The sequence below is a fragment of the Bufo gargarizans genome, chromosome 1 (genome assembly GCF_014858855.1).
Source record: "Bufo gargarizans isolate SCDJY-AF-19 chromosome 1, ASM1485885v1, whole genome shotgun sequence".
NCBI lineage: Eukaryota > Metazoa > Chordata > Amphibia > Anura > Bufonidae > Bufo > Bufo gargarizans.
In genome coordinates, this window is record NC_058080.1 from 343,498,040 (window position 1) to 343,524,457 (window position 26,418).

The following is a 26,418-nucleotide window of genomic DNA, read 5'->3' on the forward strand; positions in this document are numbered from 1 at the left end:
ATTAGACTGCCCGATGATCACTAATGAGTGTTCATAGGAGTGTTCATCTGGCACAAAATCTGGCAGTCTAAAAGGCTCCTTTCATATCACCGTTTCTCCTTTCCGTTCTTCGGCTCCGTTGAGGAGCAGGAGAATGGAAAGGACGGATTCTGCAGCGTAACGGACCTAACTGAGCGTAACGGAGCCTAAAGACCCCATAGACTATAATGGGGTCCGTTTGGTGTCCGCTCAGAAAATGATTTTTGAGCGGAGACAAAAGTTCTAAGAAAGGATGTATCAGAACTACTAGTAATAGTATGAAACATATGCACAAAACTTGTCTTAAACAAACGACTTGGTAAATGAAAATTTTTCTTACAATGGTATAGGCAAGTTTTTGAGGTAAAATATGATAGGCTGTATTCTTGTTATATATAAACACATGTCTGACTTACACTCCATTTAACTTCAGGATTGCAGGATAAAGTATTGTATTTCATAACACAAACAGTGTATACAAATGTTTATGGGTTTCATAGGATAATAGTATTATATTTTGGAATCCAGACCACACACACAAAGAAAGGGAAATACAGAGGCAAAAAATATGTTATATATGGAAATTACTTATTGCATACTTTTAGTTTACATTGCTTGGTCAGTCTCCAATAATCTGTGTAACCATTATGGTTCTTGTTACTCAACAGGGGACTCATCTCATCATTAATGCTGCTAAAGAGTTGGGACACCTTTCCAAACTCAAGGTACAGATTCAAGACTTAAATGGTCACTAACTTTTCATACAACTTTGCATAAATCAGTAGTAAAAGTGACAGGAAACTTTGTAACATGTTTTATCTATTATGTTTATTATACCTGTCATTGGAAGTCTATGGAGATGGGAGGGGGAGGAGTGAGTAGGAGCCGAGGAGACAGGCACAGAAAAAGAGACCGGACAGCTACATGAAGGATATACCTTAGCATAAGTGCTTAATTTACAATAATACAAGTGATTAGTTTTATGTTATGTCCCCCATTATCCTGGGGCTGCTTCGGAGTATGAGAAGGTTAGGAAGGAGGTTCTCCTCTTCTTTCTGGGTGTGCAGTGAATTGCAACTAGTCTGCCTTCACCATGTCTTAGAGAACTGCAAACCATATATCCAGCAAGCACATAGGACAACTGCTAAAAATGTCAGATGCAAATGATATAATGGCCATGTTATTCCTCATGTACACACTGTACTATTGATCAAGTCAAAGTTTGTTGGTATTTAATATGTAGAGAAAGTTAATATGAGACACTTTCTAATGTATTGTTATTTTATCCATATTGCTTTCTTTGATGGCTGTTTCCATGGTTATGACCACCCTGCAATCCAGCAGTAGTGGTCGTGCTTGCACACTATAGGAAAAAGAGCTAGCCTCTCTGGGGGCCAGGACCGGGGGAGCTCACATAAGCTGATGCTTTTTCCTCTAGTGTGCAAGCACGACCAACACTGCTGGATTGCAGGGTGGTCATAACCGTAGAAATGAGTAGTGTATAACGTGATGGAAAAATGAATCAAGCCAGCAAAAGAGGCAATATGGATATTAACAAAACATTAGTAAGTGCCTTGTACTTCCTCTACATGATAAATGACACTTGTTGAAGTGACACAACCCTTTAAATTATTTATTTTCTAGTAATCACTTTTTGTTCCATTGAATTTGCAGCTTCTTAGTTTATTATATGCAATTTAATGTATAGCTTGATGGGTTTTTTTTAAATCTCCTTCTCTGCGTAGCTTTATCCACAAAATAAATAATTTCTCTCTTACTTTTATCTGTAGGATCACATGGTAAGGGAGGAAGCAAAGAGTTTGACCCCAAAACAATGTGCGGTAGTGGAACTTGCACTGGATACTATTAAGGTAATTGAATTTCTGTATTGGTAGATCTATGGGAATGGATTACATCCTAAATATTAAAGGAGTTGTCTCATTTCAGCAAATGGCATTTATCATGAGACAAATTTAACAAAAATAACTTACTAATGTATCGTGTTTGTCCATATTGCCTCCTTTGCTGGCTTGAGTCATTTTTCAATTATACACTACTTGTTTCCAGAGGTTACAACCATCCTGCAATCCAGCAGCGGTGGCCGTGCATGCACACTATAGTAATAACTGCCATCCTCTCTAGTGGCCAGGACTGTAGGAGTGAATGGGCACACATACACAGCAACTCCCATCCAAGCCACCTTGTATCTGGGCTAAAGCGTTGGCAGTTTTCCCTGGAAACAGTGTCCGATGGTATAATAAATCAAGCCAGCAAAGGAGGCAATATGGACAATCACAATACATTAGTAAGTGACTTCCTTTAACTCTGTCTACATGATAAATACCATTTGCTGAAGCGAGACAAACCCTTTAAAGAGAATATGTGCTAATGAAATGAAGTGTAATCTGCAGGCAACATGTTATAGAGCAGAAGGAGCTGAGCAGATTGATAAATATATAGTTTTATGAGAAAAGGTTAGACTGTCTTGTATTTTATTCATCTGAATCTCTGCTTATTTTGAGCTAAGGAGTTATGTGGGTGGGCCTAATCAGTGTCTAGTAATGAAAAGACTCCACACTCCAGAAAGTAACTTGCAAAACACACAATTTATTGAAGGAATACCCAGTGTGATATATTCAGTGACTGACAGTTATCTCTGTATGTACACTCTTTAGATGAATAAATTACAAGTTACACTGAACCTTTTATCACAGCACTATTAGAGATGAGTGAAGTTTTCAAAAATTCGATTCGGACGCTTTGATTTGATCCAAATTAATTTGTGACAAAACATTGCATTGCAGAAACATACATAGCTAGTCCGCTGTGGTAGTAAAATAGTTATTGTGTCAATATGTCCGGCAGGTTACAGGCGTCACTCTTAGAATCAATTTACGCTTCACTTATTTGGTCAGTTATGGGGCAAATACTAATAAAATAACTGAAGTGTGAACTCAGCCTTAGGGCTCATTCAGACTGCCGTATGCTGTCCGCAAAAATGCAGATCCGTTTTTTTTGTGGATTAGATGCTGTCCCATTCACTTATATGAGGTCCTTTTCTTCCATTGCATGGCTCAACAAAAAAATTAAACATGTCCTATACTTGTCCGTGAAAATCAGGACATGGCCCTATTGTGGTCTATGGATCAGAAAAAAAACGAAATGCAATCAGTTTTTTTGTGGACATGCTGAACTGTCCTCAAAAAAACGGATTCACATTTTTGTGGACAGCATACGGCTGTCTGAATGAGCCCTTACAGGTCAATGTTAGCATCAGTCAGGAGGGACTTAACCATGCAGTGGCCTAAAATTCTACTACAGAGTGAAAGAATGCACTCCTTTTATCCTTTTACACATAGATTTCTACAGAACCTGTTCTGTTACACACTGATAAAAGTAGTGGCCCTGTGAGTGGAGAGGGTGTCAGCAGTAAGTTTGTTTTGACATCACTGTTTATTTTTCCCATCTTCTGATCGTCACAAGAACAACCCCCCCCCCCCCCCCCCCAAAAAAAAAAAAAAAAAAAAAAAGGATCCTGTCTTTTGAACATCCACCTTCACATACTCCATATTTGGTCAGTAATCCATCAGTATTGCTAAGGCCCCCCCAAAAAACAGAGTAGATCCAAAACAGAGATGACACGTGATAGGAATATTTGCATGTGTTCTGTGTAGAGTTTAGCGGACACCTGGATGTTCAGGTTCGACGGGTTCGGACGAACTTCACAAAAAAGTTTGAGTTTGGGACCCGAACTTGACCCGAACTTGGGGAACCCGAACTTTTGAGCACTAAAATTGAAAGGGCTAGAGGGCTGCAAATGGCAGAAAAATGTGGTTAAGAGCATGGCAAGTGCTCTGCAAACAAATGTGGATAGGGAAATGACTTCAAATAACATAAAATACATAAAAAAAAAAAATAATAATCTTGATCTTGGAGGACAAGGTCCATATGGAGTAGGAGGTTGAGGAGGTGGTGGATGTGGCGGTGTAGATGGAGGCGGCGGTGGAGGAGGAGGTAGCCAACACTGGATTTTGGTTTTAAATTTTTATTTTTTTGTTTAAATTAAGGTACACCCCAAAACATTGGGAAATATAACCTGTTATAACCCCCTCCAGCCATGCAAAACAAACATTCAGACAATACACTGGCTGCAGGGCAGGCCAGCACCTCCAAGGCGTAAAAGGGCAAGCTCAGGCCATATGGCCAATTTGTAGACCCAGAAATTGAAGGGGGCAGACCCATCAGTCAGTACGTGTAGGCGTGTGCACACATACTGCTCAACCATGTCGCACGTGCCCGTGATGTCCACGATCCAATTGGATATCTGCTCTATCAACTTTTGATGTTCTTTTCTGTGCCTACCATGTTGATCACGGTTGGCGGCGAATCAGGGTTCCATGCCAGAGAGGAAGCGTGAGAAAGGGAGACCACATCCAAGGGAGGTCAATGGCTGCAATGTGATCAAGCTGAAATTTGGGACAAATTATTAAAGCAGAAGGATTGAATGAAAAGGCCAATTAAAGATGAATTTTTAAATTTTAAGTCCCTGTCACCTATGCAGAGCAGGAGTTTTTCATTGCCAGAAATGGGTTAATGTCACCCACCAATGGAACAGATGATTTTAAAAAAATTAGGTCCCTGTCACCTATGCAGAGCAGGGGTTTATTCACAGCAAAAATGGCAAAATGTAAACCAAGAATGGAATAGAAAAATTTGTGACATTTATGAACCTGTCTTCTAGATATACCCCTGCTATATCACAGTCAAAAATTGGTGAATGTCACCTGACAATGTAACAGACAAATTAGTGAAATTTGTTAACCTGTCTACTGGTTGGTGAACTTCACCCGAAAAATTTGTGAAATGACATAAAATAATTTTATAAAAAAATTTGTTCGCAAACAGTCAGTTGCTGCTGTGTATAGGGTTGCCACCCCAGGTAATATTTTTTCAAAGATAACAGCAGATAAACGTGATGTTCTTTGTGTTTTTCTTTATTTTGTTTTCAAATCGAAGCAATGCAACATACGGCAATACGTGTACCGTATTTTTCGCCCTATAGGACGCACCGGCCCATAAGACGCACCTAGGTTTTTGGGGAGGAAAATAAGAAAAAAAAACAAAAGGTCTGCTTTTGGTGGGTTTGGAACTAATGGTGGTCTATGGGTGGCACTATTACTGGGGATCTGTGAAGGACACCGTTATGGGGGGATCTGTGGATGACAGACACTGTTATGGGGGGATCTGTGGGTGACGGACATTGTTATGGGGGGGATCTGTGGATGATGGACACTGTTATGGGGGGATCTGTGGATGACGGACACTGTTATGGGGGGGATCTGTGGATGACGGACACTGTTATGGGGTGATCTGTGGATGACAGACACTGTTATGGGGGGATCTGTGGATGACAGACACTGTTATGGGGGGATCTGTGGATGATGGACACTGTTATGGGGGGGATCTGTGGATGACTGACACACTGTTACAGCGGGGGATCTGTGGATGGCACTGTTACGGGGGGAATCTGTGGATGGCAATTAGTGTTGAGCGCGAATATTCGAATTACGAATTTTTTTCTCGAATATCGCAATTTCGAGATTTCGCGAATATTTAGAATATCGTTCTATATATTCGCGAATTCGAATATTCGTATATTTTTTTTTTATTATAATATTTTTTTTCTTTCCCACTTCTCTAAAGTTGTTCTTACCTGTCCTTTGGATTCCTGGCTTCCTGGCTGCTCCAGTCAGTGGCGTTTTCAACTTACTGCTATATTCCATATTAGCTAAATTACAATCTAATCTATATGTGTATTTTACGAAATTTCGCAAGTTGCGATGCGAGTAATATAATACGAAATAATCGCATGAAGATTTCAACTTAGCACTGCTATATTCCATATTCTAGCCTAATATGGAATATAGCTGTGCTAAGTTAGCACTGCTCTATTCCACACTAGGCTAGAATATGGAATATAGCAGTGCTAAGTTGAAATCTTCATGCGATTATTTCGTGTTATATTACTCGCATCGCAACTTGCGAAATTTGCAAATGTTCTTAATATTGCTCTAACTTCGTCTTTTAGAATATTACGAATATTCTAAAAGACGAAGTTAGAGCAATATTACGAAATTTCGTAAAATACACATATAGATTGTAATTTAGCTTATATAGTGCTATAATCCCTTTTTTTTTCCTCTAATTTTTTTGCCTCTTCTGAACTTAAGTTTTGTAAAATATGTACACTGTTAAAAAATATTACTATAGCAGTATATTAGCTTAAATACAATCTATGTGTATTTTACGAAATTTCGTAATATTGCTCTAACTTCGTCTTTTAGAAATTTCGTAATATTGCTCTAACTTCGTCTTTTAGAATATTCGTAATATTCTAAAAGACGAAGTTAGAGCAATATTAAGAACATTTGCAAATTTCGCAAGTTGCGATGCGAGTAATATAATACGAAATAATCGCATGAAGATTTCAACTTAGCACTGCTATATTCCATATTCTAGCCTAGTGTGGAATAGAGCAGTGCTAACTTAGCACAGCTATATTCCATATTAGGCTAGAATATGGAATATAGCAGTGCTAAGTTGAAATCTTCATGCGATTATTTCGTATTATATTACTCGCATCGCAATTTCGGCTTTTGCAAATGTTCTTAATATTGCTCTAACTTCGTCTTTTAGAATATTACGAATATTCTAAAAGACGAAGTTAGAGCAATATTACGAAATTTCGTAAAATACACATAGATTGTATTTAAGCTAATATACTGCTATAGTATTATTTTTTAATAGTGTACATATTTTACAAAACTTAAGTTCAGAAGAGGCAAAAAAAAAATTAGAGGCAAAAAAAGGGATTATAGCAGTATATTAGCTAAATTACAATCTATATGTGTATTTTACGAAATTTCGTAATATTGCTCTAACTTCGTCTTTTAGAATATTCGTAATATTCTAAGAGACGAAGTTAGAGCAAATCACGAAATTTCGTAAAATACACATATTAGCCTAGCCATAGTCAATTAGCATAGGAACGTTGCCTTATACTATCAAGATAAATAATCGCAATACGCGAAAAAAAATTCGTATATTATTCGCGATAATTGGAATAATTACGAATATTCGATTTCGACGAATATAACACGAATATTCATTCGAATATTCGCGAAATATCGCAAAATCGAATATGGCACCTCCCGCTCATCACTAATGGCAATGTTACAGGGGGGATCTGTGGATGGCACTGTTACAGGGGGGATCTGTGGATGGCACTGTTACAGGGGGATCTGTGGATGGCACTGTTACAGGGGGGATCTGTGGGTGGCACAGTTACAGGGGGGATCTGTGGGTGGCACTGTTATATACAGGGAGTGCAGAATTATTAGGCAAGTTGTATTTTTGAGGATTAATTTTATTATTGAACAACAACCATGTTCTCAATGAACCCAAAAAACTAATTAATATCAAAGCTGAATATTTTTGGAAGTAGTTTTTAGTTTGTTTTTAGTTTTAGCTATTTTAGGGGGATATCTGTGTGTGCAGGTGACTATTACTGTGTATAATTATTAGGCAACTTAACAAAAAACAAATATATGCCCATTTCAATTATTTATTTTTACCAGTGAAACCAATATAACATCTCAACATTCACAAATATACATTTCTGACATTCAAAAACAAAGCAAAAACAAATCAGTGACCAATATAGCCAACTTTATTTGCAAGGACACTCAAAATCTTGCCATCCATGGATTCTGTCAGTGTTTTGATCTGTTCACCATCAACATTGCGTGCAGCAGCAACCACAGCCTCCCAGACACTGTTCAGAGAGGTGTACTGTTTTCCCTCCTTGTAAATCTCACATTTGATGATGGATCACAGGTTCTCAATGGGGTTCAGATCAGGTGAACAAGGAGGCCATGTCATTAGTTTTTCTTCTTTTATACCCTTTCTTGCCAGCCACGCTGTGGAGTACTTGGACGTGTGTGATGGAGCATTGTCCTGCATGAAAATCATGTTTTTCTTGAAGGATGCAGACTTCTTCCTGTACCACTGCTTGAAGAAGGTGTCTTCCAGAAACTGGCAGTAGGACTGGGAGTTGAGCTTGACTCCATCCTCAACCCGAAAAGGCCCCACAAGCTCATCTTTGATGATACCAGCCCAAACCAGTACTCCACCTCCACCTTGCTGGCGTCTGAGTCGGACTGGAGCTCTCTGCCCTTTACCAATCCAGCCACGGGCCCATCCATCTGGCCCATCAAGACTCACTCTCATTTCATCAGTCCATAAAACCTTAGAAAAATCAGTCTTGAGATATTTCTTGGCCCAGTCTTGACGTTTCAGCTTGTGTGTCTTGTTCAGTGGTGGTCGTCTTTCAGCCTTTCTTACCTTGGCCATGTCTCTGAGTATTGCACACCTTGTGCTTTTGGGCACTCCAGTGATGTTGCAGCTCTGTAATATGGCCAAACTGGTGGCAAGTGGCATCTTGGCAGCTGCACGCTTGACTTTTCTCAGTTCATGGGCAGTTATTTTGCGCCTTGGTTTTTCCACACGCTTCTTGCGACCCTGTTGACTATTTTGAATGAAACGCTTGATTGTTCGATGATCACGCTTCAGAAGCTTTGCAATTTTAAGAGTGCTGCATCCCTCTGCAAGATATCTCACTATTTTTGACTTTTCTGAGCCTGTCAAGTCCTTCTTTTGACCCATTTTGCCAAAGGAAAGGAAGTTGCCTAATAATTATGCACACCTGATATAGGGTGTTGATGTCATTAGACCACACCCCTTCTCATTACAGAGATGCACATCACCTAATATGCTTAATTGGTAGTAGGCTTTCAAGCCTATACAGCTTAGAGTAAGACAACATGCATAAAGAGGATGATGTGGTCAAAATACTCATTTGCCTAATAATTCTGCACTCCCTGTATGTGCCATCCACAGACCCCCCCACCCCATAACAGTGCCATCCACAGCCCCCCAGCCCATAACAGTGGCATTCACAGCCCCCCAGCCCATAACAGTGGCATCCACAGACCCCCCCCATAACTGTGCCTTCCACGGATCAGCTAGATCATCCACCCGCCGCCGCCGCCCCAGTATACTAATATTAAATGTCTTATTCAATTAAAATGTATTAGATATGCCCCCTCACTCCTATATTGCTAATCGTACCTTAAATCCTATTCCTAGGTGCTGCAATGCAGGCCGGGCGGCCGGCGCGTCACTCGCTGACGTCACTTGCCTGCGCCGCCTGCTTCATTCATAAAGTAGGCGGCGCAGGCGCGTGACCTCAAGGAGTTACGCTGCAGCCCGCCCGGCCTGCATTACAGCACCTAGGAATAGGATTTAAGGTACGATTAGCAATATAGGAGTGAGGGGGCATATACAATTTAATTGAATAAGACATTTAATATTAGTATACCGGAGCGGCGGGGCGGGGCTATAGTACATTAATTGCACCGCCCCGCCGCTATTCCCGGCCCCCAGCTCCTCCTCCCAGTACCTCCCCCTGCCCCCGCTCACTCTACATCGCATGCAGCGATGTTAAATTGTCAGCATTCGCCCCATAAAACAAAGGGGCATTTCCCCCCAATTTTTTGGGGGGGAAAAGTGCATCTTATGGGGCGAAAAATACTTTAAATGTTTTTGGCTATGCAAAGCCTTCCTCAGACACTGTGCCGCAGTAGATGTAGATAAAGTGAAGAAAAAGTGGTGTAGTCACGCCAGAAAAAAAGGAGCTATGCTCCGAAGTACAAACCGAATTCCCAAAAAGTTGGGACACTATACAAATCGTGAATAAATACTGAATGCAATGATGTGGAGGTGCCAACTTCTAATATTTTATTCAGAATAGAACATAAATCACAGAACAAAAGTTTAAACTGAGAAAATGTACCATTTTAAGGAAAAATATGTTGAATCAGAATTTCATGGTGTCAACAAATCTCCCAAAAGTTGGGACAAGGCCATTTTCACCACTGTGTGGCATCTCCCCTTCTTCTTACAACACTCAACAGACGTCTGAGGACCGAGGAGACCAGTTTCTCAAGTTTAGAAATAGGAATGCTCTCCCATTCTTGTCTAATACAGGCCTCTAACTGTTCAATCGTCTTGGGCCTTCTTTGTTGCACCTTCCTCTTTATGATGCGCCAAATGTTCTCTATAGGTGAAAGATCTGGACTGCAGACTGGCCATTTCAGTACCCGGATCCTTCTCCTACGCAGCCATGATGTTGTGATTGATGCAGAATGTGGTCTGGCATTATCTTGTTGAAAAATGCAGGGTCTTCCCTGAAAGAGATGATGTCTGGATGGGAGCATATGTTGTTCTAGAACCTGAATATATTTTTCTGCATTGATGGTGCCTTTCCAGACATGCAAGCTGCCCATGCCACACGCACTCATGCAACCCCATACCATCAGAGATGCAGGCTTCTGAACTGAGCGTTGATAACAACTTGGGTTGTCCTTGTCCTCTTTGGTCTGGATGACATGGCGTCCCAGATTTCCAAAAAGAACTTCGAATCATGACTCGTCTGACCACAGAACAGTCTTCCATTTTGCCACATTCCATTTTAAATGATCCATGGCCCAGTGAAAACGCCTGAGCTTGTGGATCTTGCTTAGAAATGGCTTCTTTTCACTGTAGAGTTTCAGCTGGCAACGGCGGATGGCACGGTGGATTGTGTTCACTGACAATGGTTTCTGGAAGTATTCCTGAGCCCATTCTGTGATTTACTTTACAGTAGCATTCCTGTTTGTGGTGCAGTGTCGTTTAAGGGCCCGGAGATCACAGGCATCGAGTATGGTTTTACAGCCTTGACCCTTACGCACAGAGATTGTTCCAGATTCTCTGAATCTTCGGATGATGTTATGCACAGTTGATGATGATAGATGCAAAGTCTTTGCAATTTTTCGCTGGGTAACAACTTTCTGATATTGCTCCACTATCTTTCTGCGCAACATTGTGGGAATTGGTGATCCTCTACCCATCTTGGCTTTTGAGAGACACTGCCACTCTGAGAAGCTCTTTTTATACCCAATCATGTTGCCAATTGACCTAATTAGTGTTAATTGGTTTTCCAGCTCTTCGTTATGCTCAAATTTACATTTTCCAGTCTCTTAGTCTAGATCTACACAACGACATTTGTCGCGCGACATTTTGTTGCACCAATGTCGCGCGACAATTTTTATAATGGCAGTCTATGGTGTCGCACTGCAACATGCGACATGCTGCGACTGCGACGCGACAGTCGCAGAAAATCCATTCAAGATGTATTTTTTTGCGACTGTCGCGTCGCAGTCGCAACATGTCGCATGTTGCAGTGCGACACCATAGACTGCCATTATAAAAATTGTCGCGCAACATTAGTGCAACAAAATGTCGCGCGACAACTGTTGCGCCCTTTTTGTCGCGCGACAAATGTCGTCGTGTAGACCTAGCCTTATTGCTACTTGTCCCAACTTTTTGGGGATTTGTTGACACCGTGAAATTTTGAATCAACGTATTTTTCCTTTAAAATTATACATTTACTCGGATTAAACGTGTGATCTGTCATCTACGTTGTATTACAATTAAAATATTGACATCTCCACATCATTGCATTCAGTTTTTATTCACGATTTGTATAGTGTCCCAACTTTTTTGGAATCCGGTTTGTACTTCAGTGGGTGAACTAAAGTACTTTGGAGCATAGCTCATTTTTTTCTGGCGTGACTACACCACTTTTTCTTCACTTTATCTACATCTACTGTGGCACAGTGTCTAAGGAAGGCTTTGCATAGTCTAAAACATTTACATGTATTGCCGTATGTTGCTTTGCTTCGAATTGAAAACAAAATAAAGAAAAACACAAAGAACATCAGGTTTATCTGCTGTTATCTTTTAAAAAAATACGTAAAATGTAAAAAAATAATCTTGATGTATGAGTTGGAGGTCCATATGGAGTAGGAGGTTGAGGAGGTGGTGGACGTAGCCGTGTAGGTGGAAGTGGCGGGGGAGGAGGATGAGGTAGCCAATAGTGATGGACGAACATTGGCCGGGACGGTTCGCGAACGCTATCATGCAAACGCGATCAAATGTTGACGAACCGCAAGTTTGCGGCGGGCTCCATTCACTTTAAAAGCAGGCAGACCTGGAATATCTCATTTGCAGCCACCAAATACTTACTAGAAGTGTACAAATAGTCCCACAACATCTCCATTCATTATTTTTTTTTCAATGCAAAATATCGGCAATGTAATTTTCGGCTATGTGCATGCGCAAAATAGGCACGGCCTACTACAGCAACTGGGTTTCCACCAGACGGAAGTAGGATGCGATCAGAAAAGATGGTTGGCAACAATTTTTGTGACGTCGAGGAAGAATTTCTGATCACTGTAAGTAATTTGACATTAAAGCAATGTATTTGATTACATTTCACATGCATGTTATAACAATCGCTGTATATTCAAATTCAGTGTTTAAAAAAAAGCGCCATTGCGAAAATCCCTAATGATGCAAATTATTTTTTTGCGGTACACACAACTTCACATTTTATAAGGTCTCATGAGATATTAGTGATTGGTGCACTAAGTATTGTTGTGAGAACTTGCCACAGTACAGGCCCCAAAAATTAGCCAGTAGGCATTCACCTGACAGCAAAAAACTTTGTAGGATTCTGTGGCTGGAGGGACATTAGGTGGTCACAGGATAAAAAATGTATTGTCGGCCAGTACAGGCCCCAAAAATTAGCCAATAGGCATTAACTGACATCAAAGAACTTTGGATTCTGTGGCTGGAGGTACATTAGGCGGTCACAGGATAAATATGTAACTGTATGCCAGTACAGGCCCCAAAAATTGGCCAAATGGGCGTTCACCTGACAGCAAAGAATTTGGGATTCTGTGGCTGGAGGTACATTAGGCGGTCACAGGAAAAATATGTAACTATAGGCCAGTACAGGCCCCAAAAATGTGCCAATAGGCGTTCACCTGACAGCAAAAACCTTTGGATTTTGTGGCTGGAGGTACATTAGGCGGTAACAGAATAAATCTGTAACTGTAAGCCAGTGCAGGCCCCAAAAATTTGCCAATTGGCATTCACCTGACATCACACAACTTTGTAGGATTCTGTGGCTGGAGGGACATTAGGCGGTCACAGGATAAAAATGTAACTGTAGGCCAATGCAGGCCCCAAAAATTAGCCAATAGGTGTTCACCTGACAGCAAAGAACTTTGGATTCTGTGGCTGGAGATACATTAGGCAGTCACAGGATAAATATGTAACTGTAAGCCATTTCAGGCCCCAAAAATTAGGCATTCAACAGACATAAAAGGCTTTTTATGCCGCTGTATTTACCTAAGACAGGGACCATGATTTGTTCTGGGTGGTGGCGGATATTTGTGGGCTGTCATGAGGAACTTCAATGAAACATGATCGACTCGTCACATCTGTTGAATTCCTCCAAGATCCATGCCTCATTCATTTTTAAAAATGTGAGGTAGTCCACACTGTTGTGAGCTAGGCGAGTGCGCTTATCGGTCAGGATCCCCCCTGCTGCACTGAATGTCCTTTCGGACAGGACACTGGATAAGGGGTAAGCCAACAGTTTCATGGCAAATTGTGCCAGCTCTGGCCACAGGTCAAGCCTGCACACCCAGTAGTCCAGGGGTTCATCACTTCTCAGAGCGTCCACATCGGCCGTTAACCCAATTTAGTCGGACACCTGTCAGTCTAGGTGTTCCATGAGGGTGGATCCGGAGGACGGCTGTCGATGGGTTGGCTGCAAGAATGATCTCATATTCGAAGTGAGCAACACATCTTCAAACCGCCCTCTTCTTCCATGCGCTGTTGCATTGGTGCCCTCAACTGTTTCTCTGTGAGTAGAAATTCCTCTGCCAGCGCCCACAAAAGCAGAATGCAGCATTTCTCGAAGCAAGGCCTGGAAGTGCTGCATTCTGACAGCACTCTGTGATGGTGGTAACATTTTCGCCATTTTGTGTTTGTACCGGGGGTCTAAGTATGTTGCCACCCAGTACTGGTCCTTGCCCTTTATGCTTTTTATACAGCGGTCCCTCTTAAAACACTGGCGCATGAAAGCCCCTATTTGCACTAAACTGGAAGTGGTGGAGTGGCCTGGCTCCTGCTCATCATCCAGGATAATGTCGTCCTCGTTCTCCTCCCCTCATCCTTGATTAACACCAGGTAACCCAGAAACGTTTAAAGCATGCTCTTCTTGCTCCTCCGCCTCCTCCCCAGCACCATCCTCCTCTGACTCATTTTCAGACTCCTGTTGTTGACTTGTCTCAGATGAATTCATCCAGCATTGCGACTTCCTCATCTTCCTCTTCCTGCTCCTCGACGGCTTGATCAATTACACAATGCAATGCACGCTCCAGAAAGAAGGCGTAAGGTACAATGTCACTGATGGCACCCTGGCTGAGACTGACTGACTAGTTTGGTGATCTCATCATATGGCCACAGAAGTCTGCATGCGTCGTGCATGAGCAACTACTGGCGCGGTGAAAAAAAAAAAGAAGCTCCCCAGAACCTGTCCTGCCGCAGAATTTGTACAGGTAGTAGTTAGCTATATTATAGAAGATCCCCCTGCGCTACCGTTATCTAGAATCGTCGACCTACCTATAAAGGGAGGTCCGCTGGTGATCTGTAAGGGTGCTGTTGTCCCCCTTATTGAAAGAATTGTATATATCACTTGTATGACACCCGTGGGTGATATAAGAGACCGACACTGGTTGACAAACTAGAGACTTGCATCCAATAGAGCTAGCACCCTATATTGAACTTCCCTCCTGTATTGTGGTAGAGTCTGTGAAAAAAATTTGATGTGCTAAGAACAACCTGTAAATATCCTATTATATAAGGGAATGCTTATAACTGGTGCGTGGGATATCATTGTAAGCGTCGCAATGTGTATGAAAAACCAAAGCATACGCTGGTATATAGTCCGGTCTGTTACCGTCTTTCAGTTGCCTTCAAATTTGCTGTGCTTTTCTCTTGCTCGTGCGTAATCCTTTCTATGTAGGTGCTTGTTATGGAAAAGCGTCCTCCTTGTTCACCTCCTAACACCAGCGCTGCTCTGGGGGGAAGCATGCGCAGTGCGGGGGAACTTGTGATACCGTTACCCGGGAAACCACTGCTGGTGACGTCACCGTTAAAAGTACTGAAGCCTCCGTGGGTCAAAAAGCACCCGACGCGTTTTAGAGCCTGCTGGGCTCCTTCATCAGGGAAATGCGTTGATGATGTCTCGGAGGTTAAGAAAGTTCTGCAGTTTCCATGGCAACGTATGTATACACTTGCTCCAAGTAACAATAGTCCCGATTTATATGGATAATCACGTTTCAAGGGGGCATTATGGACACCATTGCTAATGGAATGCAAAGAATTCTATCTCTTGGTTGAACCCATTAGGGGCCAAACTGTTGAATCTAAAAATCCACTTGCTTTCTGTTCGGGACATCTGCTTGATAAAATCACCTCCTCTCTTATCAGGTTTAACTCTTTCATTACCTGCAAAAACTGATCCTAGGAGTCTCCCCTGGTGGAATTCGGCACAATGACGTGATAAGGGGTGATTTTTTATGTATATTGTTAATGTGTTCCCTGATTCTTGTTTTTAACTCCCTTTTTGTCCATCCCACATATATTTTGTTACAGGGGTATTTGATATAGTAGATAACCCCTTTAGTGCTACATGAAATATATTCTTTAATTGCGTATTTAACCTGTGGGGTATCTATTTCTAATATGGGCTTAAGTTGATGCCTCAGGGTTTTACAGTTTTGACATAGTCTACAGGGATACAAGCCTTTTTTTAATACATGGTTTGTTGTCTAATATGTTCAATTTAATGGAGGGAGCCACCAAATTAGCCAGTTTGGGGACTTTTTTAAAGGTGAATATGGGGTTAACTGAGATCTTGTCGCCAATTATTTTATCATATTTTAAAATGTCCCAATGCTGTTTTATAATTCTTTCGAAGGTGCCCACCCCTGCACTGTACTTTGTGATAATGGGTTATCCGGCGTCTTCTCGAACATTTGGGGCAAGGAAGCCTGCCTTTTGCCAGATGAACGCAACGACGGCACAGTGGAAGTGTCACGGATGGTGTTACAGAAAACTAGAAGACACAAATGAACTGACTTGATCCAAAATTAAGGAACAGGAGGGTAAGCCCTGTAAGAGCCCTAGCTCTCTCCCTTACTGCTCAGCCTATGCAAAAATCTCAATGGTAGAAAATTGCATATCCTCGTTCCTCGACTGTATGCACCTGAACACCCTATAATAGTGAGGGGACACGACCACCGGCTCCCTCCACTTAATACGGAGGGAGACAGGGTCACCTAGGATTAAGCCCACAGGCAAACAGAAATAAAGAAAACAGACTTATCTTGTGGATGCAGTAGTAACAGCATCTAGCATTAGCACACTCCAGGAAGTTGTATAAACCGCAAAGTGATGCAGTATGGGAAGCGATTTAAAGGGATGCAATCAGTGCAACTACATGACAGCTGAGAGAGGCTAACGAGATGAGAAAATTAAAGCATAACAAAAGGAACCTCAAGCAGGAGGTTCTGAAGAACATCTGTCAGAGCTTCTCAGATGTCTGGTGGTGACAGGAAGAAGGAGTGGAGGATAACTGGGACGAGAGAGGAGAAGAGGCAGGATGGTGAGCCCGGGAGTGTGGCTTTGTGGGCTCTGACGGTGTTGCTCCCACTGGGCTCGGTAATGGGAGGCCAGGTTCTATCTTAAGATGCACTTGTAAAAGAAACCGCAGCACTCTCCAGTTTTGATTCTTTCAAAAACATATTCACCAACACTTTGCGACGTTTCGACCTGTGTGGTCTTTCTCAAGCCATCTTTCTCAAACCACCACAGTAAGGAACGGTATTTACCCCTATTTTTTCGTTGTGCTGCTACAATTTTTCTTTTTTCTGCAAGGTTCTATCTTAAGGCGGTCGTCCCTAGGTGAGTGTTGGGCTTACCGCGACTTATGCATTGACAGCACAAGCTGCAGATTGCAACACTATTGTCAGCAGTGGACACATTAAAAAAAGCCCACACTGCGGAGCCATGTGCCGGCATCCTGGGAGCGCCAGATGTGATCATGCATGGTGGATGTTTTGTTCCAGATACATTAGCAGTCTGCTTTTTGCCTCCTGTGCACTGTAAGTTCGGCCTGCTTCTCCTCCTTCTCCTCTCTATCTGTTGCTCCGTCTCTCCCTCTGAACTCCCCTCCTCTTCCTCTCTTGTGGGCACCATCGACACGTCATCATAGCATTCATCACCTTCCCCACCCCTGAAGATCTCAGAGTAGGCAGCAACAGCGGGGACCACCCTCCTTTGGCTGATCTGGGTACTGTCGTCAGACTGCTGGGTGGCGACCATTGATACCTCCTCTTCCTGATCCGATGCCAAGAATGATTGCACATCGGTAAGGTCTTGGAATGTATGGGAAAATAATTCCTCTAACTCGAGCGGAGGGGATATGGTGGTGGTGGTGGTGTCTTTGGGGGTGGACACAGCAGAGAGTGAAGAGGGTGCAGATAGAGAGGATGAGGAGGGTGCAAAAGCAGAAGGCTGAGTGAGCCACTCAACTAAGTCTGGTGTGTCCTTCTGCAACTTTTCACTTAGGCTCCAGCCTGGTACACCTGCCCGACCCCTACCACCCCTGGGGAATGGCCTGCCTCTTCCTCAGCCTGTCATTTTTAAAATGACCCTGTGACAAAAGTCCCTATAGAAGAGCAGTATTTGTGGAAGAAGGTATATCGCACCCCTGCCTCAATCAGTTTTTTTGGGGGGCAACTGGTTAATTACACCAGTAAAAATTATTTCTTCAAATAGTGTCACTCTGTGTAGATTGCGGTAACGCAGCAAAACCGCAGACAAATGCTGCACTACTTACCGTAAATGCACTATATAGAATGCATATTATTAGTATATAAAATCCCTGCTTCAATCAGTTTTTTTGGGGGGGGCAACTGGTAAATCACACCAGTAGAAATTATTTCTTCAAATAGTGTTTGTCACTCTGTGTAGATGCAGTAACGCAGCAAAACTGCAAACAACTGCTGCACTACCTAAATGCACTATATAGAAAGTATATTATTTGTAATTAACACCCCGGCCTCAATCAGGTTTTTTGGGGGGCAACTGGCAAATCACACCAGTAGAAATTATTTGTTCCAATAGCGTTTGGCACTCTGTGTGGCTGCAGTATCACAGCAGAACCGCACACAACTGCTGCAGAATATAATTTCACAAAAATATAATTTCCATGTTAGAAAGTATATTATAAAGTATACTACCCCCCTAAGTATTCCACACCTATATCAGTCCTTAAAAGGTCTTTTGTGGCCCTATTAGCTAGCGATTTGTGTCCTTAACAGTCTGTCCCTGCTCCACACAGCAACCTCTCCCTACACTGGCAAAAGACTGAATGTGAAATGGCGCCCAGATCAGGTTTATTTATAACGTAGGGGGTATGTCAATGTGCTGAAACGTCTCAATTAGCTGTCCTGTACCACCTGATGGCTGTGTCATGGGTCAAAGTTCTTCACAATGTAAAATAATATGGCGGTCGTGAATATCGCCATATGTTTGCACATTTGGCAAACAGCAAAAGAGCAAAGTTTGCCATGAAACGACTGCCGGTGCGAACAGCAAGGCCATCTCTCGTAGCCAACAGTGGTTTTTGGTCTTAATTTTTATTTTATTTTTTATTAGGGTACAGCCCAAAAGAGTGGGATAATCAAAAATACAACAATGAACAATTGCGCTGTAGTATAACAATGGCTGTGTAAGGCCGGTATACATGTCTATTCTGCACAAGGTACAGACAAGTCCTGTGGGGTCCATGCCTGGTTAGTTGAAGTGGGCAGACCCACTAGTGATGGCCCAAACTATTCGCCGGTGAACAATTCCCGGGGAACATAGCTTGTTCGCATTCGCCGCGGCAGGCGAACATATGCGATGTTCGGTCCGCCCCCTATACCTAACCTCACAGTCAGCAGACACATTCCAGCCAATCAGCAGCAGACCCTCCCTCCCAGACCCTCCCACCTCCTGGACAGCATCCATTTTAGATTCATTCGGAAGCTGCATTCACAGTGAGAGGCGGGACGGTGCTGCTGCTGATTCAATTGGGAAAGCGTTAGCTAGGGCATTGTTCTGTGACCACAGACACATCTGCTGTAAGGACAGCAGCCCAAAATGCCCTTTTCAGGGCTGGTACATCAGTGTGCTTATATATATATATATATATATATATTTTGCAGTTGCCTGGCTGCCCGTGTGTGAGAGGCTGCAGGCTCAGTCACAGACGGCACGTGCACACCATTCATACAGGGTGTGACAGAAAATACCTCGCAGATAAAAAATAAGTTCTATTTAAAAATTTTCTGTGATATATTCACATTTGCAAGCCCGTGTGTGTCAGGCCCACACAGACTGTATTGTGGCCACTGGCTAGTGGCTAGGCCTCCACTCATACCGTTACAGGGTGTCATGCACTCAAATACCTTGCAAAGAAAAAAAATTATATTTAACATTTTTCTGTGATATAATCACATTTGCAAGCCCGTGTGTGTCAAGCCCACACAGACTGTACTGTGCCCACTGCCCACCACTTATATAGGTTGGCACAAAACCTTGCATGCATAGTACCACTTCACATAAAATAAAATAAAATAAATGACAGGCAGAGGCAGGCCACCCCGCAGGTGCCGTTATGGTCGTGGTGCTGTGATTTCCACTGGCCTTGGAATAATGCCCAGTGTTCAGAGGCCACGTACCCTGAACCCAAAAAATTTGGAGAAAATAGTTGACTGGCTTACACAGGACACCCAATCTTCAACAGCTTCCTCTAAGAACCTTGACGCACCATCCTCCTCCAGCTCAGCTTTGGTCACCTGCTCTCAAGTTACCACTCTCCCGCCCGCCACCACCACCACTACCACCACTGCCGCTTCACTTGATCCCTCAGAGGAGTTATTTACACATCAGTTGGATGAAAATAGTGATGCGCAACCATTATTGCCAGGGGATGTAGATAACAGGGATATGTCTCAGTCAGGCAGCATTACACACATGGACGTACAGTGTGATGATGATGATGATGTTGTACCCGCTGCTGCTTCCTTTGCTGAGGTGTCAGATACAAGTGAAGCGGTTGATGATGACGATGTGTCCGTGGATGCCATGTGGGTGCCTGCTCGAAGAGAAGAAGAAGAGGGGGAAAGTTCAGAAGGGGAGACAGAGAGAAGGAGGAGACGAGTTGGAAGCAGGGGGAGGTCGTCGCAAAAAGCTAGTGGCACAGTCAGACAGCATGTATCGGCACCCGGGGTCAGCCAGACAGCACGCCAATCAACGCATGCTGTTGCCACCACCAGAATGCCGTCATTGCAAAGCTCAGCAGTGTGTCATTTTTTTTGTGTGTCTGCCTCTGACAACAGTGATGCCATTTGCAACCTGTTCCAAAAGAAACTGAGTCGTGGGAAATCCAACACCCACCTAGGTACAACTGCTTTGTGAAGGCACATGATCGCACATCACAAACGCTTATGGGATCAACACATGATGACGAGTAGAAGCAGCACACAAGCTCAAAGCCACCATCCTGCTCCTGGTCCAGCATCTTCAGCCACGTCAACCACTGCTGTCCTCCTTGCCCCCTCTCAACCACCCGCCACTCCGTCTCTCACATTCAGCAGTTCCATCTCATCTGCCCACAGTCATGTGTCTGTAAATGAAATGTTTGAGCGTAAGAAGCCAATGTCACAGAGTCACCGCCTTGACCGGTGTCTGACAGCTGGCTTGACTGAACTCTTAGCCCACCAGCTTTTACCATACCAGCTGGTGGAGTCTGAGGCCTTCAAAAAATGTGTTGCTATTGAGACACTACAGTGGAAGGTACCCGGACAATTTTTTTTTTCTAATAAGGCAATCCCAAACCTCTACTCAGTGATTGAAAAGGAAGTCATGGCATCTCTGGCATACGGTGTTGGGGCAAGGGTCCATCTGACCACTGATACCTGGTCTGCAAAGCACGGTCAGGGCAGGTTTATCACCTACACCATGCATTGGGTCAACCTGCTGACGGCTGCCAAGCATGGAATGCACGGCTCTGCAGCGGAGTTGGTGACACCTCCACGACTTGCAGGCAGGCCTACTGCCACCTCCTCTACTCCTCCTACTCCATCCTCTTCCATAACCTCCTCGGCTGAGTCCTCTTCTGCTGCGGCGTCTGGCTGCACATCAACTGAATCCCCCCAGCTCCCCAGGGGCTATTCCACATCCCGGATACGACAGTGTCACGCTGTCTTGGGTTGACTTGCCTTAAAGCAGAGAGCCACACCGGACCAGCACTCCTGAACGCACAGGTGGATCAGTGGCTGACTCCGCACCAACTGGAGATCGGCAAAGTGGTGTGTGACAATGGAATAAATTTGTTGGCGGCATTGAATTTGGGCAAGTTGTCACATGTGCCGTGCATGGCACATGTGTTGAATCTCATCGTACAACGCTTTGTGTCTAAGTACCCAGGCTTACAGGACGTCCTCAAGCAGGTCAGGAAGGTGTGTGGCCATTTCAGGTGTTCCTACACGGCCATGGCGCACTTTTCAGACATTCAGCGCAGAATTGTGCAAATGGGGTCTTTCATGCTGTCATGTCTGTTGAGGGACCCTCATATAAAAAGGATGAAGGAGAACGACCTGTACTGGGTGGCCACGCTACTAGACCCCCGGTATAAGCAGAAAGTGGCGGAAATGTTACCAAATTACCGGAAGTCAGAAAGGATGCAGCAGTTGAAAACCAAACAAAAAAATATGCTTTACACAGCTTATAAGGGGGATGTCACAGCACAACGGGAATCTAACAGGGGAAGAGGTGAAAGTAATCCTCCTCCTATCACGACCACGGCGGCAAGGACAGGACGCTTTACAGATGTGTTGTTGATGGAGGACATGCAGAGCTTTTTCAGTCCTACACATTGCCACAGCCCTTCGGGATACAGCTTTAGAGAACGACTCGACCGACAGGTAGCAGACTACCTCGCCTTTACTGCAGATATCGACACTGAGGAGCAATGAACCCCTTGACTACTGGGTGTGCAGGCTTGACCTGTGGCCTGAACTATCCCAGTTTGCGATAGAACTTCTGGACTGCCCCGCTTCAAGTGTCCTGTCAGAAAGGACATTCAGTGCAGCAGGAGGCATTGTCACTGACAAAAGAAGTCGCCTTGGTCAAAAAAGTGTTGATTACCTCACCTTCATTGAATGAGGCATGGATCCCGAAGGGACTGACAGTGGGGGATACGTTTGACTAACAAAAGGCCTGATGACATGCCTTGGCCTCAAAATGGTCCCCACGCTGCTGTATTTAATGCCACACCCCAGATAAGGCCGTTGCTTTGTTATGATCAGACTAAAAGCGTATGGGTTTTTAATACATAAAATAAACTATTAAGAGACTTTATTATGATTTTTGTATTGGACTTGATGGGGATCGTTAATTCGACAATGATTAATCAATTCGACACATGTCCCCGGAAAGGGAACGTAACAGGGATTATACTGATGAGAATAGGACTACAGAAAATACCACTCATATCGGGTGTGACAGTAAATTGCACGGCGCAGACGCAGTGACCGTGGGTGGATTCAAACAAAGGGGAGGGAGAAAGCGTTTTTTTAACCATCTCCCCGTTCGAAAAATCTATTTAATAAATGGACCCCAGATTGGGGACGTCACGTAACAGGGATTAAACTGATGAGAATAGTACTACAGAAAATACGACTCATATCGGGTGTGACAGTAAATTGCACGGCGCAGACGCAGTGACCGTGGCGTGGATTCAAACAAAGGGGAGGGAGCAAGCGCTTTTTTAACCATCTCCCCGTTCTAAAAATCTATTCAATTCACCTTTCGGGGACCCTTGGTGTTGTACGTGGCTGGGTGGAGGAAGAAACCTTTAATGACATCAACGGGACATGGCTAGCTTGGTATCCAACCTTGTGCAAATGGGAAGTTTGCGGTTGGGCAAATGGGCGGTTTGCGGTGCATTAAAAGGGGAGTTTGGTCTGTCAATGTCTATGAAGCGGGCGTAACCCTTACACTACCTGATCGATACAACATCATACCTGATCGTATACACACAATGGATGTTTTAAACCACGTTGTTCAAAAAAAAATTGGATTGTTAGGTGATTTATGCCCTTTATGGATTAAAATCCAACTCTCCGTCAACTATGTAATTTTCCATGGGAGTTTTGCCATGGATCCCCCTCCGGCATGCCACAGTCCAGGTGTTAGTCCCCTTGAAACAACTTTTCCATCACTACTGTGGCTATAAAGAGTCCCTGTGGGTTGTAAAATTTGCCTGCTTATTGAAGTCAATGGTGGTTCGCCCGTTCGCAAACATTTGCAGAAATTTGCATTCGCCATTCCCGAACGGAAAATTTTATGTTCTCATTTGCATATTTTAAAAACTCGCTTTTTAGTGAAACCAAGCCACAGAACAAAGTAAGAGCCCTATATAGGGAATAGTTGTCCAATAAGTATTTTAATATGCCCAAAAATGAAAAATGAGTTTTGGGGGGGGGGGGGGGCTGACAGAAGCCTTTAAAGACAGTATGTTGTTCTTGTAATGGGGATCCAGCAGCGTGACCACCCAATAATCAGCATAAGTTAGAATGTGGGCAACTCGACGATCGTTGTGGAGACACTGCATCCTGTAATCGCTCATGTGTGCAGGCTGCCCAGAGGCAATGAAAAGCTGTCCTCTGTGGGAGGTGTATCCCCCCCAGCCACGCACCAGTGATGGCCATGAGCTGGTTTTGGTGCCACCCTGCTGTGAACACGATACCTCCTCCTCCATCTCCTCCTCCTCATCCGCCACATCATCATCCTCCAGGACTGTGCCCTGGCTGGACAATTGTGTACTTGGCGTTTGTGGGTGCAGGAACCCACCCTCGGAGCCACTTGTAAATGACTGGCCTGAAACCCTATGAAATGATCCCTCAAACTTTCACTCCAGTGTTTGGGAGATAGACAGCTGAACACTTCCATGGGACATTGTGGAGATGCTGACCCAGGTGGTGGCGTTGCTGGCAGATCCTCTGTTTGCGGGGTGGCAGGTGTCACTCCAGAGGGGGATAAAGAGGCCGAGACTGCAGCAGAAGATGAAGTACGAGGAGCCAGAGACCTTTCTTTGTTTTTGAGGTGTCTACTCAACTGCAGCTTGTGCTTTGCACTTAGATGCCTAGTCATGCAGGATGTGCTCAGGTTTAGAACAATTATGCCTCGCTTCAGGCTCTGATTGCACAGTGTGCAAACCACTCGTGTCTTGTCGTCAGCACATTGACTGAAGAACTGCCACGCCAGGGAACTCCTTGGAGCTGGCTTTGGTGTGCTCGGTCCCTTGCTGCGGTGGGCAGTAGCAGGCATACTGTCTAGGGGATGCCCGTTCCGCTTTTGCACTCTGCTCCCTCTTCTGCTGTGCTGGTGGCTTTGTGCGACCACCGTCTCTTCCTCCGAACTACACAGATTACTCGCATGACCTTGATTCCATGTGGGGTCGAGGACCTCATCGTCCTCCACACCATCTTCCACCCAGTCTTCACCCTTGCCCTCCTTGTCGGTCTGTACACTGTGTTTCATAATCATCCGAGACGTGCTGCGGTGGTCCTCCCATGTACTCATCCTGAAACATAAGTGGTTGGGCATCAGTGCACTCAATCTCTTCCACTTCTGGGTCAGGGCTATGTGGATGGCCCTGGGAAACGATGATAGTAGAGTCATCAAAAAGGAGAAGAGACTACTCCATGACTTGGGGCATGAAGAGACTGCTTGGCTGATTTGCAAGGGGGTGAGGTGAAAGACTGATGGCCATGGGCTGCAGGTGCCAACTCTGATCTTTCAGCAGGCGGCAGGGTGGGAGACAATGTGAAGCAACTGGAGGCACTGTCATCCACCCAATCTACTATTGCCTGTACTTGTTCTGGCCTCACCATTCGTAGAGCCGCATTCGGCCCTACCAAATAACGCTGAAGGTTCTGTCGCCTACTCGCACCTTAGGAATGTGTTTCACTTGTGCGTGTAGCTGGCACAGATAGACCACGTCCTCTCCCTGCAACAGGAGCTCCACCAGCAGCACTACGACCGGGGCCACGTCTCTTATTCGACGCTCTCCTCATTCTTTGCGTTCACCCACCAAACTAACAGATGGTTTATGTTGTAACCTCCAATAGTCAACAATTAAGTTCACTTAGAGTAAGGCAGTGCCGGTGTCATAAAGAGGAAACATTTTCTTGAGGTCACACAACAGTGTGACAGGCGAATTTTATACAATTACTCCACAGTCACAACATTTTTTAATTTGTCAACCAACAATTTAACTGCAGTATTGGCTGGTTGTATTTGACTGTGACAAATGCAGAAAATGCCCAAAATGTAGTGTCTTGCACAAAATGGGTGTTTGTTTTTTTAAACCCAGAATATAACAGCAGTATCTAACGCTTGTATTGGACTGTCAGAATTGCAGCAAAGGCCACAAATGTATTATATTTCCCAAAATGGGTGTTTTTTAAAACCCAGAATATAACAGCAGTATCTAACGCCTGTATTTGACTGTGACAAATGCAGAAAAGGTCCCAGATGTAGAGTCTTGCACAAAATGGGTGTTTTATTAAACCCAGAATAGAACTGCAGTATTTAACCCCTTAGGGTCCATTCACACGTCCGTTGTTTCTTTCCTGATCTGTTCCGTTTTTTGAGGAACAGATCTGGACCAGATCTGGAGCCATTCATTTTCAATGGGTCCTGAAAAAAAATCAGACATTGTGCTGTCCGATTTTTTTCAGGACCCATTGAAAACGAATGGGTCCAGATCTGGTCCAGATCTGTTCCGCAAAAAACGAAACAGATCAGGAAAGAAACAACGGACATGTGAATGGACCCTTAAGGACTTAGGACGTACCGATACGGCATGGTTCCCGAGTCCTTAAGGACCCATGACGTACCGGTACGTCATGTATAGTTCCGATCACGGCCGCCGGGCGGGCGGTGATCAGAACCCGGTGCCTGCTCAAATCATTGAGCTGGCACCTTGGCTAAATGTGCAGGGGGTGGAGGGGGGGTCCTGCGGTTTGCGGCTTTTACCTGGTGCGGCGGCGGTGGTGTCATCGGGTCCCCATGGGGCTCTAGGGGGGACCCGATAGCATGGAAGGCAGCGCGATGCCTTCCTGAGGCATTGCGCAGCCTTCCGGTGACGAGCCTGTGAGATCCAGCCCCCTGGATCTTACAGGCCGGAATCTGTATGAGTAATACACACAGTATTACTCATACAGCCAATGCATTCCAATACAGAAGTATTGGAATGCATTG

The 26,418-nt window shown here is 44.1% G+C and overlaps 1 protein-coding gene across 1 annotated transcript in view; it reads left to right on the forward strand.

The window, feature by feature from the left end:
- LOC122927160 (protein unc-13 homolog A-like) overlaps positions 1–26,418 on the forward strand; it is a 2,447,183-nt gene that overhangs the window by 2,095,070 nt on the left and 325,695 nt on the right. Inside the window, 2 exon segments of the mRNA XM_044278759.1 lie at positions 687–743; positions 1,809–1,889. Of these exon segments, the coding sequence (XP_044134694.1) occupies positions 687–743; positions 1,809–1,889 (138 nt within the window).